General features: G+C 39.3%; 1 protein-coding gene across 1 annotated transcript in view; it reads right to left on the reverse strand.

Moving 5' to 3' along the window:
- The window catches only part of THADA (THADA armadillo repeat containing), a gene marked incomplete at its 5' end in the record, with an annotated part of 164,022 nt that overhangs the window by 15,792 nt on the left and 133,454 nt on the right, over positions 1–14,776 (reverse strand). Inside the window, one exon of the mRNA XM_082305213.1 lies at positions 12,646–12,777. Within this exon, the coding sequence (XP_082161339.1) occupies positions 12,646–12,777 (132 nt within the window). The remainder of the gene's footprint in view (positions 1–12,645; positions 12,778–14,776) is intronic.

Raw genomic sequence — 14,776 nt, forward strand, 5'->3', positions numbered from 1 at the left:
TATATTGCAATACAGTGATTTACTTGAATAATTTACATTTGGGGAATTCAAATTAAAGAGGATAGGTACTCTGGAAATGTAATTCTTAGTTGTGCTTCTTAATGCCTGTACATTAGACAGAAAGCTTTCAGTAAGTATGAGGAAATTAAAAAAAAAATAAAGCTGTTTATAGCAAAAGTAGGTTAAGTTCAGCACCTAAGGGTAATGATTTACAGTCTTGAAGTTCTAGTATTACAATATACAATATGCAGATTCTGGAATTAGGGAAGGTTGGTTTTGTTTGGGTATGAACTTATAAGTACAGCAAGGAGAAGTCTACAAAGTGTAACTGTGGTCTTCAACACAAACATGAAATCAGCTTGTGTGTGTCTGCACATAAGGGAAAGCAAAAGGGTCATTAACATAGTACATGAAAAAATGAATGGGTTTTATTAGTCCTGGTAACAAGATATTGTAAGTCTAATCTCCACTGCGATCAAGCCAAGTGTATAAGTTAATCAAGACCTTCACTAAAGTACTTCTGTTAACACTTTCATCTTACCAGTGGGAATTATTTATAAAACCGTTTTCCACTGCTAGCATGACAAGGTGATCATTAACACAGCACAGACCATGCGAAGGAAGAAAATTAAAAACATGTGAAAGTGGCATTACACTGGTACTGTAAGCGACTGCCATAAATAATTTTGCTCCTCAAGGTGATTTCAACAGTCTTGCTCTAAATCTAACAAATCAAAAGCCCTTTATAAAAAGTGTAATTCTAAAAATTTAGATTTCTAGGCTTCCCAGGGATGTTTAACTCAAGTTTCTCATGCATGAGAAATCAATTTGTTCAACCAAGCCAGTTCTGAGTTCCCCTTGTAAGAGCTCATTTGGAACTGATTACAGAAAAAAGACACTGAGTTTTACACATCTTAGGTTTTGAAGTTAAGACCCCATTGTGTCCCACAACTGCTTCCCATCCCCCCATCAACACACCAGGAATTAAAGCAACTGAATCAGTGGGAAGGCTATGGCTCAGCAAATCGGTAATACAATAAAAACACTTTTCATTCTAGGGTGCCGCTTTGACTCTGGCACAGGTAGGTACTATCTTGGTCATTAAAAATGCTGAGCCCTGACTTACGTGTAAACAAGCTGGTGGTTTAGGTTAGTTTGCAAAGGTATTTATATTCCCTACCTCACTCCCACCCACACATACACAAATGAAATTCTGCGTGCAAAAATCTGCTTGCAGATGTATCATCTCCTCATTCTTGGTGAAACACCTCTCAGTGGAAAATGACATTACAAATAAACATCAATATCCTACATGCACACCTTGAAATGGGGCATGGGACAAAGATTTTGCATAGGGCTCTGCACAGGTTTTCAGCATCATTCCTGCAGAGATGATATCTTATGATGCAAAGGGCAGAACAAGAGGAAATTTGCACCACTGATATCTGTTCAATTGGCGCTGCTGAAAGACAGAGACCTTCATTCTCCATAGCTGTCGATTAGTTTTCCATAAGCAAAACATTTACAAAAAATACATTTACTATTTCCCGTAGCATTATACATGCATGTCTTAGCATATATTTTTGTATTTTTTCTATGTATAATATAGATATTTAAATTAACATTTCATATATTTAGGTTAAATATAAACAGTTTACAATCTAGACGTCTACAGTACTGAGATAGACTTTTAAACTTTTGCACATTTAGGGCTATGAGGTAACAAGGGTATGGAAATAATTAATTGAAAACTTGTAAAATTTTGCAAGCTCTCCAGCCCATCACATGGTATCAGCAGGTATCCCATCTCAGCCTTTATAAAGAATGCCACGTGTGTATGGATATGCCTACCCAGGGCTCTCCCAAATCTTTCATATCAGAACTTCTAGAATACGGTTCTCAACTCCAGTGTACATGAAATTGATATTCAGGATGCCAAAAACATCAGAGATGCTGGGCCGTATTCATTTGGACTGGCTTCCCTCGTTTGACCTTTTCCATCTTAAGCAGTCTGAGGAGGAGGGGGGCAGGTGCAGGTTATGGATAACTGAAGCCTTTTTGTGCACAGTCCCAGTTAGAATTGCACCCCGTTTGTTCAGCTTTCACCTGTGCCAGGTAACGAATGTTTGAAAAACTAACACCAACTTCCATATCCTGGTTTTCAACCATGTCTAACCCCTGGTTGGATGCTAGGAGAAAGTAAGCTCCCTATAAAAGGCAATTCTTTTAAATTGTATGCAACTCCCTTTCATTCTTCCAGTGTTGTTCTTTCCCCTTTTCCCTTTCCCCAATTCCTAACCATTAAACAATTCTTCTTGAAGTAACAGGATTTCTTTTCCATTGTTATCTGGCAAACATTTTTGAACATAACCTAGCTTAAAAAAATATTAATAACTGCCCCCTATATCAAATTGCTCAGGTCTGTAGCCGTTGGTCTTTCAAAAAGAAATCTCCTGGGGCAGCTTTACCCTTTCATAGCAGCAGTATTAATACAATGAGAGAACTGCAGCAACTGGTCAGCAAAACAATGCAATTTGTGCCCAGACTTAATTTTTACAGATGAAGGACAAGCTACAACATTATTATTGCAAGTTTCATTTCAGCTTTTTCGAACCAATAAAATTGGAGTCCATTAATTCAAATAATACATTTGAACCTTGGTACAACAAGAGCTGAATACAGTAGCAAAATGTCATACAGATTGTAGGCCAGGTCCTGCAATCTTTGTAAATCATGGAACCTCTATGATGTCTCTAAATAAATCTGTTAAAAATCATTTTCAGAAGTCTAGATATGATCAAAAAGCTGAACATTTTTGTTGACTCCTAGCATGCCCACAATTAGCAACGCACAATGCCAGCTACAAAAAAAAAACAAAAAAAAAAAACCAAACAAGAAACCAAAACAACAAATAAACACCGCAACTCTTCATGACCTAGCGGTAAAAACTAGTGAACACAGGGTGGGTAATACAATTTATTTTCACTTGGCATTCCTTGACATTCTTTCACACTTTTGTGGAGTACTTTTGTTCCAAAGCACTAGCTCTTCTGCACTTTCAGCTCAATCAGAGAAAGCATGAAATAGCTCCGTTCGGAAGAATGTGATCAGTCCTTCAGGTTTTGTTTACTCCTGGAGAGGCTGATTTTGCATAGTTTACTGGCTTGGCTTGCAAAACTATTTTTCAATGAAGATAATTAACACTGCTACTTACTTTTCCTATAATTAATCCAGGAGTAAAAAGCAAACCAATAAAAGAAAAACATTCATGGAATCATAGAATCATAGAATTGTTTAGGTTGGAAAAGACCTTTAAGATCATCAAGTCCAACCGTTAACCTATCACTGCCAAGTCCACCACTAAACCATGTCCCTAAGCATCACATCTACCCGTCTTTTACAGGTGTTTTTTTTTTTTTTTTTTAAAAACACTAAAATACCATAGATATATCTCAGAAATAAAGTGCAATGTTTTAAAAGCAGAGGAAGATCAATAGGGGTGCTATTTTGCTTGTATCAAAAGGGCACACACTTGTTAAGCTAACAGGGACAACACTTCTACAGCACGTATCAGAAATCCTGGTTTCATAAGCTTAAGAAGTTTCATAAAAATCTGCAGGAGGGTGTGAATTCACTTTGGTTTCAAGTAAATGGTTCTTCATTAATATTTTACTCGGACACAAAGACTCCAAGTTTAGTAGGTAAGCTGTGGATAGCAAACAGCCTTCCTCTACGCTAGCTTTGTGACTAAAGAGAAAAGAACTGGCATCAGAAAGGGGAAAAAAAAAAAAAAAAAAAAAAAAGGGGGCAGTCAGTATGTTCTGTGTTAGGTCCCTAAGGCCAGAGGTAATTACCAAAGAGTTTTCTGAACAAAAGCTGATTTTCTATCTTTGTCAGCCAACTTTTCCTCTGTACCTGGGGACAACAGCTAAACATTATTCAAGAGTCACCATTAAACCAGGAAACAATCATATTACATATGCAATCTAAAAGACCTCAATTACTTCCCAATCAGATCTTCCAAAAGTTTTCATAACAATAGGAGATATTTTTAGGATATAAAACTAGAATGTCAGATATAAAAGAAATATTACTACAAAGACCCCAAATATACCTATTAGCATAAAAATATGATATGACTAGGCTACAGGTCAAATCTGCTCCTGAAACAGCCCTAAATTTATTCTAGCAGAGAGACCAGATGAATTCATTTACACTGCTAGACCTCAATTCTTTCATCCTTGCAACTGACCTGTAATTGTTACCTTCTTAGAACTATTACAGCAGATGTATAAAACCCCAAATTATATCTTCTAGCCACATTAAGTATTTCATAATCTCTACCACGTGTCATTTTGCTTTCTGGAACAAACTTCTTAAACGTAAGGTCACCATAGTCATCAGGTAGTCACCAACTAGCACAGGTATTTACCACCTATTTAGTTTGCCAGGATTTAAATGGTCATCATTACACATTTGTCTCCCTGCATAAATACTACTCTGCGCGTGTGCATAAGGAATTATTCACCATTAAAAGCATGGATGGGAAAAAGATGCAGCCAGAGGTATGGTCCTTAAGTAGAAGGCTGAACATTGAACACTAAGGAGAATGTTGCCCTTTTTCTCTGTTAACCCCATTCTACTTATGATCCTACAATTACAGATAGTGTAAGTAGATTATCGGTGATGTTACCTTCCACGGTTTACAGTACTTTTCAGTAACATCTAGTGCACTTCACCGTGCAGACTGTTCTAGTAATTCTCAGCAGCAGACCCGCTGCCTCCCTCGCTAGGACCCGCTTCTGAGGATCCCCAGAATACGTAGGCGGCTGTTTGACCTCTCCTTCTGTCCTCAACACGTCTTATCTAATATAACCGAAGAGATGTCACCACCTTACGGTGTCTCTGAATACAGCCCTACACCATGTTTCAATATAACACTGCAAACTGCTGCCACTACTTTACACCTCTCCACCGAGGCTGGAAAAAGTATTGCTTTTAACATAGGCTATTACATAGACTCCATGCACAATCTTTTAAAAATAAATTTCATTTGTAGAAAATCATCTCGTTTTGCAACAGGAGCAGCTCTGCTTTGCTGCGAGTTTCTTCTGCTTTTGATTGTATCGCGTCTTTATCATACCCTCATCTCTTTCTGCTTACATGGGTCTTGTCTATGTGCCTTTTCTGCTTTCCAATGCTTAAAGGCCATTTGGATAAATGCCACTTCCCATTTAAATCCTAACATTCAGCTCAAAACACTCCTCTTCTATAGCAGGTTTAGAAATCCAGTTCTTTTTAGTGAGCTGTGCATCTAGTTACCAGAATGCAGTTATCATGAAGACTGTCAAAGCAGAAGAAATCCTGGAGCTGATCCCAGAAAAAAAAATTCATTAACCTTCCTTCCACTTGTCCCCAATACAAGGAACATAAACATATTTTGGCTAACATGATTAGCAGTTTTCCATTAGTAACCCAGACGATGCTGTGAGAATTTCTGGACCGTTCCCAAGCAACCCGTGGCATATCACAAGATCTGACAGGGAGATTTTTCTGACCAACAGATTCCAAAATTATAAGAGACTCTCAAAGTAGCTTAAATATCATGGATGGCGATAAGTACTTTTTAAATGCTATTTCCAGTTTGCTGTTTTTTCCTACCCAGGGTGGTAGGAAGGACCTGAAATTGATCCAATTGTGGGAAGCTCTTAACTTTCCACATCATAGCAGCTGATGTCATGTATCTAGAATGAAGATGTTCAATCTTCTGTATGCAGCTGTAACCCTCCACAGCACTAACCAACAGCCTCCATTTTCAGGCTGGCTAGTGGAAGAGCTCCAGACAGCAGTTTCAGCACAGCTCTTTCTGCAGACAAGTTCTGACTTTGTGCTTTTTGTAACCCCTCCATCAAATCTCTAAATAGAAAAGAAATTCAAATCTTGGAACAGAGAAGAAAATGCACTAGTCTGACTTTAAATCAAGAGAAAAGGAAATCTATCACCTATGATCCTGCCACAGACTCCAGTTAATGCATCCTCAAACCAGTTTGCATGCATGCAGTTCCCTAGTTTATGTTCAGGTAATTACCACTTATTTCTCAAAGCCAGGCAGCTGCCAAAACTGGTTTTAAGAGCCACAACTAAAGGAGTTGTTTGAGGCCTCAGAGGTCTATTAGCCTAACCTGAACATCAGGGCAAGTCATCCAGTGCATCAGAAAAGTTGAACCCTACACATTAATCTTTGTCCAGGATCCGAGTAACCTGACACTTGTTTTATTCACCGCAGTCCTCCCATTTGCCTCCTAGAGGCTACACCAACACAGAAATAGAGCAAAAAATGGTGACTCTGTCCCCAAGTTTGGCAAGAGAATGAACACATTAGTCATATGAAAAGGGGAGTTCTGAACATCTTGTTAGCGTCCCTCCTTTATATGCTTCATCAAGGGAGAGAGACACACCGACTTACAACTTGCATACTGCACACAGCAATGGTGCACAGGTTCCAACCCCCAGTTACTCTCCTGCTCCATTCCCACAGCATGGACTTAGCACTTCGTAAGTAAACAGTTAGGTCTGGGGAGAGAAGGGTTAACTCAACATGCTGATGAACTGATGCTTTAAAAAAATCTGCTTAACACATTTATCCAATGGTAAACACGTGGAAGAAAAGCTCCTTTTGCTATGGCCAAAGTTTGCACGTAGTTCAAGGAATAGTCTGAAAACACAGTTTCAAATGCCAACAAGCACTTGAGGCAACAATTAAAGTAACATATCTTTCTTTACTGTTTCCTGTGCAATATGTGGGATGCTTTTATCATGCAGCTGAACACTACCAATGACAACGGTATTTTTAGCATTTTAGGTTTGCCCAACATTCACTCTTAGCTGTTTCACTAGCTACTGGAGCAGAGTAAATCTGAGTCACTTGTTCTGAAATACTTCATGGATCAGTCGTAAAGGACATTTGGGGTACAATTTTTGGGATCATGCCAGTCACCCATGATATGCTATCACCTGTGGTGTTGATGATGAATGCCAGACCATCGTGCTGCGTTAACATCACACAGACTGTGTTATCTCTTATCTCTCACGCAAGTGATTTACTAGATCTTCTTAGGGCACACATGTATGAAAACTTCTGCACAGCTTTAGGTTCACTAAGGAAGATATTTAGAGGATAGGAACAAGAAACATAAATCTAAGCAGGATTTCTTCTCTCCTCATCTCTTTCAAATGTTAATATAGTTAGTTGAATCTTAACTTCTCCTTTCCTACCTCTGCTAAGGCTTATTTACACCACACCCACCCCAAGAAAATCCCATGCAAATAAGCCTTCTTGCATGAACCCTCATGATTGAGACACCTACTCTAGATTAACGAAGACGTTTATTTTGAATTTACCTTCTATATTCATGATGTGTGGAAAAAAATAGAGGCACAAGAAACAAACAGTTTTGCTTTTCTTCAAGCCAAGGAGACAGCATGGTTCACAAAGAGAAAGGTTCTACTCAGTCAAATGCTAAAGCCTAGAAAGGAATTAAAAGTCACTTTGGAAATGTTTTAGTTCCTTCATCTAACTAAGTGACATTTTTTCTCCCCCTCTCCTCCCGCCCGCAACACATTTTAACTTCTCCCTTTACTCACATTTATACTCTCTAGTCAATAAGCAAAAGTTCTTGAAAGGCTCCTACGTGCATTTAGTCTGATACAGTAAGACAGGGGTGAGATACTATGGGCCATTAAAACACAGGCCAATACCCAGCAATGAAGACTTCCACAAGAATCTCAACCCAATCTGCTCTGTAGAACAGTGCTGCTCCCTTCCCAAGAGGATGCCCCTCAGAAGGGGAAGTCAGCTTCTTTAAACCAGCCAGCTAATGCTTTTTGGCTGGTGAATCAAAAAACAGGACATTCGTCATTTTCACTGATTATTTTTTTCTGAAGATAAAAAGTAGAATCTATTGGGAAGGGAACAACCATCAAGAGATGAAAAGAGAGCTTTGCATTGCCTTTTGTTCAGAAACTCCTGACTCAGGAGTTATCATCCACTGCTTATTTCTTAAGCATGTGAAATGGGAACAGAAGGAACAGGATTAATATATCTGAATTTCTGGCCAGTGGATTAAATCAGCACTATGTTCAAAAGTGACTACATCATTTATAGCCTCAATCCTGTTCTCAGAATTACTCAGGAACTAAGGGAAAGAATAACAGCAGCATTGGACTGATTTTCAAAGATGCTTACAACGCATCCAGCGATGGTGGTGCTCAGGCTGGGCCGTTTAGCTAGCTTGTGCTGCAGCCACACAACTTCCAGTCCATGAGCTAACTTGCTCATCTCTATACTATGCTGCTATTTCACAATAAATGTAGCAGAAGGTTCCCAAGGGCCTAAATTATACTCGAGAAGAATATTTAAGCTGCTAAATCATTCAGGCACTTTCCAGAGATCTACTCAAGTCTGTGAATCTAATTGCTCATCTAAGCTCGATTCAGCTCAATTTTAAAAATCAGCTAAATTGGTGCTACTGCTGACAACACTAAAAATGCTCTTAAACCAATTTAAGGTTAATTTCATAATTTACTAACATAAAGGTAAAGCTGACTAAAGGTGTTTTTTTATATAGAATTTTATAGAATTGCATTGGCTTAGCTGTAATAGTAAAAAATAGTTTCTTCAAACTTCTCTAATGCTGACAAGCTCATAACTTTACTTAAGGTAACGCTTCTCTAGATACAAAAAGCCGGAGGAAAATGACACCAGTGAATAGAGTTTTGGTTCTAGCACTGAGTTACTTGAATTTTTCAGGATACTCAGTAAAGCAATCATCAGTAGAGAAAGAAAACAACTATTTCCCTGACTTAAATGATCTTCTTTCTTGTAAGGAGTAACACTCTTGGATAAGAAATGCTGCTGTGAATAGGTCTAGACTTTACACAGCCATGGGTCACTAATTTAATTAGATTTCAAAGCAGCTATTCTACATTTACACTAAATACAATACTTCCTGTACCCTCCCTCATACTAAAAGGAATAAAACAATCCCCCAGAAGTTTACACCTCAATGCATGAGGAAACAACAACAAAGCGTACATACAATACCTTGAGTTACAGATGGGGTTTATATTGTTCAAGTTATTAGGAAAACCTTAACTACTTGCTAAGTTCCTATTTTTAGTAAGGAAAACAAAAGGCTTTCTCCTTTCTAGTGAGATAGGATTCTGTTTGACCGGCTCTGCTCAGAAAATGACTGCTCTCAGCCAACCTCAGTAACTTCCCCTCCTAATTATGAGCTTTTACACGTATTACAAAGTCAAATCAAGCTTCTCTGTATGAAAAAAAAAGAAATTTAAAAAATGAACTTTTACTGGTAATAGCGGAAATCCTTGTCTTCCATAAAAAATAATAGGTTTTGTAGGGGTTTTCTTAGGATGGGGAGGATAGGGTAGAGTGAGGACAGAAACCCTGCTGTTGCGTATCAGTCTTTGGTCTTTTCAGCTTTTCTCCTTTCAAATGAAAATGGGGGCTGCAATTTTCTTAGGGTTCTTGTATCGTATTTGTTACCCTCCACTTCAGACTCTGCAAGGTTACTGCTCTCATAATTTGAGTGATCTAAAGCTGCATGGATTAGTTACTTGAGGAAATTGGGGCGTTTGCCCTCACTAAAAGCCATGAGGGAATAACAATAAACCAAGTTCATATTCTCTTCTAGGAGCTCCCATAACATTTCAAAGAATTACAGAAGATAGGTGCTGTTACTGGAAGTGAAACCACACTAATAGACAGGATCATTTGCCTCCAGTTTCACCATCTGTAAATGACCTGAAGATACCTATTATTTGACACTATCACGCTGCTACACATCTGTACTGTTGTTCAGCAACATGTATGTAGAGGACAAATGTCCTATAACAACTATATGAACGATCTATGCAAGTAAGTTTGTTATTATTAACAACAGTCCAGCTTCACTCATCTTACTCTGCTGAAGCGAAATACAAATTCAGTCTCAGCCCAGCTGTTGCACACAAGTATCAGCCTCTCCTGCTCCATTCTTTCACAGGAAAACCAGATGCCAGCCTGTATCACGCATGAAGGGCAGGGGCAGTTGTCAGGCTATCATCAGGGATTCCTTTGGATCTCACACATAAATGAAACACTGGAAGTGTTGATTTTCTAAGCCGACAATAGAGTTCTGTAGGCAGCTACAGCCTACTACCTTACACGCTGTGCACACAGCAACAGCGAGAATGTTGTGAAGAGTGGATATAATGATGCTAGTGCCAAAATTTCTGGCAAGTCCAATGCTTGGATTTTGTGAGCAGCGTTCCCACTCTGTGTATAGCAAATTAACAGCAGTAAAAGGTGAAACGCACCATAACCTATTTCTACAGCGCAGTATGTCTGGAAATATAATGGCTGCTAGAACATAAAAATTTTTGATGCACAAATGAAGCTGAAATTACAATAGTCTCTTTACTCTCTCTTGTTAGCTAGTGGTAATGGCAATGAAATAAAACTGAAACAATTACAGAAGTATGAAAATGGGTTTCTAAACATCCATTCCTCTTTATGAGCTCTTGAGTCATCTTTCTTTCTGATCTCATGATAAAACTGCTGGGCCACAATACTTATTTGTCATCGTATAATGGAAATGAAAAGTCAGTCAATGTAAGATATCCAGCAATTTGTTATCAAATAAAAGGTTTAACGAGAGCTGTTTTATGGCTTCTAATGGATTTCAGTGTATCAGCTTAGATATTTTAAAATCAGTGCTGTGATGAAAGAGCAGACTTTCGTAGTGTGAAAACTGAGAAAAAATAAGTAGATATTTGAATGTGATTTAAAAATGGCCAAGATAGAGCACTGGTGATCCATGAAATGTCTAAACCCCAGACCCAAACATATTGCATACTCTCATGTGCACACAAAAAGAAAGCGGGTAGATGGAAGTAACAAACAACATTCAAAGGTAAGCTTATTTTAATCTCGTTGTAAACAAAAGCTACAGGGGTAAAACTCTTTGCCCTGCTCCCCCAAGACCTAGAAAGCAAAGTGCAAAAAGTGATAGGAGTTTAGTGGGGAAAAAAAGAGAGCACAAGAAGGAACTATAGTAATGTAAAATAGAGGCAGAAAGAAACTGGATTCTATCTTTTCAAAAGCAGCGTTCTTTGCTAGTCACAGATGAATGACACCGATTTCATCAAAAGCAGTTTAAGTGAAGGAACAGGAAGGCACAAATAAGTATAAGTAAGGGGTTAACATAACTTTGGGGAGGGGGTCCCTGTCCTAATTAGGAACACAGCAAATAAAACCCAATTATGTTATTTCCTCAATTATGGCCACTTCTGCTTTACAAAGTTATAACAGCAAGTGCTGATGTGACCTTAGTATTAATTAGTAGGACAGAGCCCTCATCCAGTTACAGGGCAATATCCCTTGGCACAGGGATACAACAAAGAAGGGAGAAGATACAAGGAGCCAGAGAGAAAAATCCAGCATTGTATTATTTCCAGAGAAAGTACCATCTTGACAAAGGCCAGCGTCGGGGACCTGAGGCGCACACATGCAGAGCCTCTTGATACTCAAGAGAGCTGTAGCTGGGACGAGATAAATTGCCAGAGCTGTGACAAGAGTGCTGGAATCAAAGCTGTGGGATTTAACAAGGAAGATGAAAGCCGTCCGTAACACATCCCTACTTTTACCTTCTCCTACCCCATAGCACTGTGCCTGAACAGTGCCAGCTCAAAAACACATCTGCCACATGAGCACATTCCTGGCTACTTCTGTCTACAGCAGTGGCAAACATACATTTTTACTGCCTTTTCTTATTTTTTTTTTAAAACCACAGAGCTGCTTCATCTTCAGTCTAGCAGAAGTTCCCATGGAGATGGCTGACTAATTTGTACTGACCAGACAAGCTGGTACAGGCATTACTGAGTAGCATAGAGCAGTAGGGACCACCAGAGAGAGAGGAGCTTGGTAGCAAATTTTAATTTATTCACAACACATGGAAGAATGCGTCAGCAAGGACTCTCAAAGTGAAGCACACTAATTAGTTAAGCCTACTCAAGTTTTGTGGCTATTTTAAAATTAATAGGGTTGAGTAAACTAGGGCATGCAGACAAAAAGGCCCACATCCTTGCAAGCATGTTGTGGGTATGATGAGGATGTCTTTGTTGATCTGGATCTAAATGGATTTCAAGGTCCAATAATGAATCAATGAGTTGAATACTGTTTCCCAGATTCCTGTCTCTCTGTGATCAGGCTATTATAATGACCTGGGATTCAAAGAGTGTCTTCCACTGCATTATGTTAGACCAAAGCTGGTATTAAAGAACATTCAAAATGTGAAATTATGTGACAGTTGACTCATCACAGCAAGAACCATAAAGCTGAATACTGCTGTTGTCTTTTTTACATACCCATGGGACCATGTGCAAATTATACCAAGAACAGTAAAAGCAAAATAATAAAGCATGGTGGGTGTCAAATATCATAACTTGCTGTTATCTTCCACGGTATGTGTTTATAAGAGATGCATGGATCACTTTACAGTTAGCAAGAAGTTTGCGATGAGAAGAGAAATACTTTTATCTCCCAAGTATCCAATAATATTTAAGAGTGAAGAAAAGTTAACATACCTGTTCCTTTACTGCTCTTTTTTTCAGACTGTGCCACTTGTATCACCTCAGCAGCAGCATCCCTTACTACCAAATCTTCATTCTGAAGCAGTAGAACCACACATTTCCACATATCAAGGGTATCAGACAGTCCTATATTTATTTACGGAGAAAAGTTAGAATTCTATTTCTTACATGCATTCAAAGAAGTTACAGAGCTCTGTTTCCACACCTAAACACAATAAATGCAGTGAAACACAAAACATGAGCAAGAGAAATGCACTGGCAAACCACTGGGAAGACAACTGGCAGTATGATCAAAATGTTTTCAGCATGTGTGAACTTTATCTAGGTGGTTGACTCAGCTTGGTTTAACCAGTGGGCAACAGATAAGAGAACAGACCTCTCTCCATCCGGGTTCAACTTTAAGCCATGAGCGCTCTGAATTTTCTACAGTTTCTAGGAGTGCAGAATTCCTGTTTGGCAACAGTAAAAGTTCTGCCGCTGGAGAATGACCAACACGCTGTGATCATGGATTTGTTGTTGCAATTTGCCTGGAGCAGGGGCTGCCAAACCAAGTTTTGTTCAGATAGTGCCAGTACTGCTGGCCACAAATGCCATTCCCTGTGGGAAACGGCAAACGATCCCACCTCCCAGGGATCTACCTGTCACCTGCTCCTCCCATATCCACCTCACCCCACCACTCACCAACATGCCCTGCCACCCTTATACCCACGATCTGTTGGAAGCAAGCCAGATTTAATCCACGGGTAATTGCCTGCACCCAGTTAAGACTAATCAGAGAGAACTGCCAAGAGGGAGGTGTTCATCTAGGAAACCCCAAACAGGCAGACGCCACATGCCACCCCAGTAGCAATGCACAGCTCACAAGCCATACTCCATTTGCAAACCCTTGTGCCATTTAGCGGTGTCACACTAAGGATGACTAGCTGAAGTCACAAGGCTGTACTCATAGGTTTGCTGGGGTACTTTTCAGCTCTCGTTGAATATCCTCATTAAAGGAATCCACAGGAAGGTCTCTTTTAGAGGCAGCCAGCTGTTAGATGTTACTTTCTGGTGATCACAAAGCACAATGGAGTTGGTGCTTCATTGCTGTGCTGGTTTTCTTCAAGCGTGTTATCAACAGGTCTATCAGAGATCTGTACTACAAGGCTAGCCAGACAATTAATTGTATTTCACTGTTTGGCCAAAAATAATTGCTTGAGGCTTTACTACACAGGCAAAAGAAGCATTCCTGTTTCATATAACTTTCCTATGTGGGAATAGAATGGAGTATAATTATTTCAGAAAGAAGTTGCTTTTTTCTAGCATGACACACCCAATAATGTTATAGTGGCACAGCTAGGGCAGAATAATTATTCCCTTCTAGATAATATGGCCAGATTTCCCACCTAGACAAGTTTCTACCGTATCTCCAGGAGAGAAGGAAGTCTGCAAATGGGTTTTCCAGAAAGACTTTTTCTGAACCCTCAAGCAATGTGATGGAGAGATGATGGGGTCATCCAGAACATACTGATTGGCATTCACCCTCTTCCTCTTATGAGCGTACTTAATGGAAGCTTATGGGAACAACAACAACTCCATTTCATACAACCACAATTTTCTTTAACTTCTGTGTTGTACTGTATGTGGTCAAGCAAGCTGATGCAGAACAAGGCATAAAAGTCGAAGCGGTTTATATGTGCATAACCCCTTTAAGGGAATGATTCTGGGTTTATATCGCTGCAACTAAACACCAGATCATGCCCTTGATTTGCTAAACTTCTCATTGCAGCACTTGACAATTTCACAGCTGTGAAGAACCCCAAACTGACAATTCTAGGTAGTGTGGAAGGTCACTACTGCATCTTTCTTCCCCAGGCCCAATTTTCAGAGCAAGGAATAGGTTCAGACAGTTTGCCCACTGAGGCCCTGGGGGCTTTTCTGTTGTGATTTGGTTTGGTTTGTTATTTTGCTTTGTTTTGTTAAAATTTTAAGCAGGATACAAACTGCTGTGATTTTTTGTTTCAGATCTTCACATCTGCCCGATTGGAAAGCATGGAAACCAGCAACTGTTCTGACGAGATCAAAGAGGAAACTCTGTTCTCCATCAGCTACGGGCCAGATCCAAAAGGTGACAGATGAGAAGCAC

Source organism: Platalea leucorodia (assembly GCF_965183815.1).
Source record: "Platalea leucorodia genome assembly, chromosome: 3".
Classification (NCBI taxonomy): Eukaryota; Metazoa; Chordata; class Aves; order Pelecaniformes; family Threskiornithidae; genus Platalea; species Platalea leucorodia.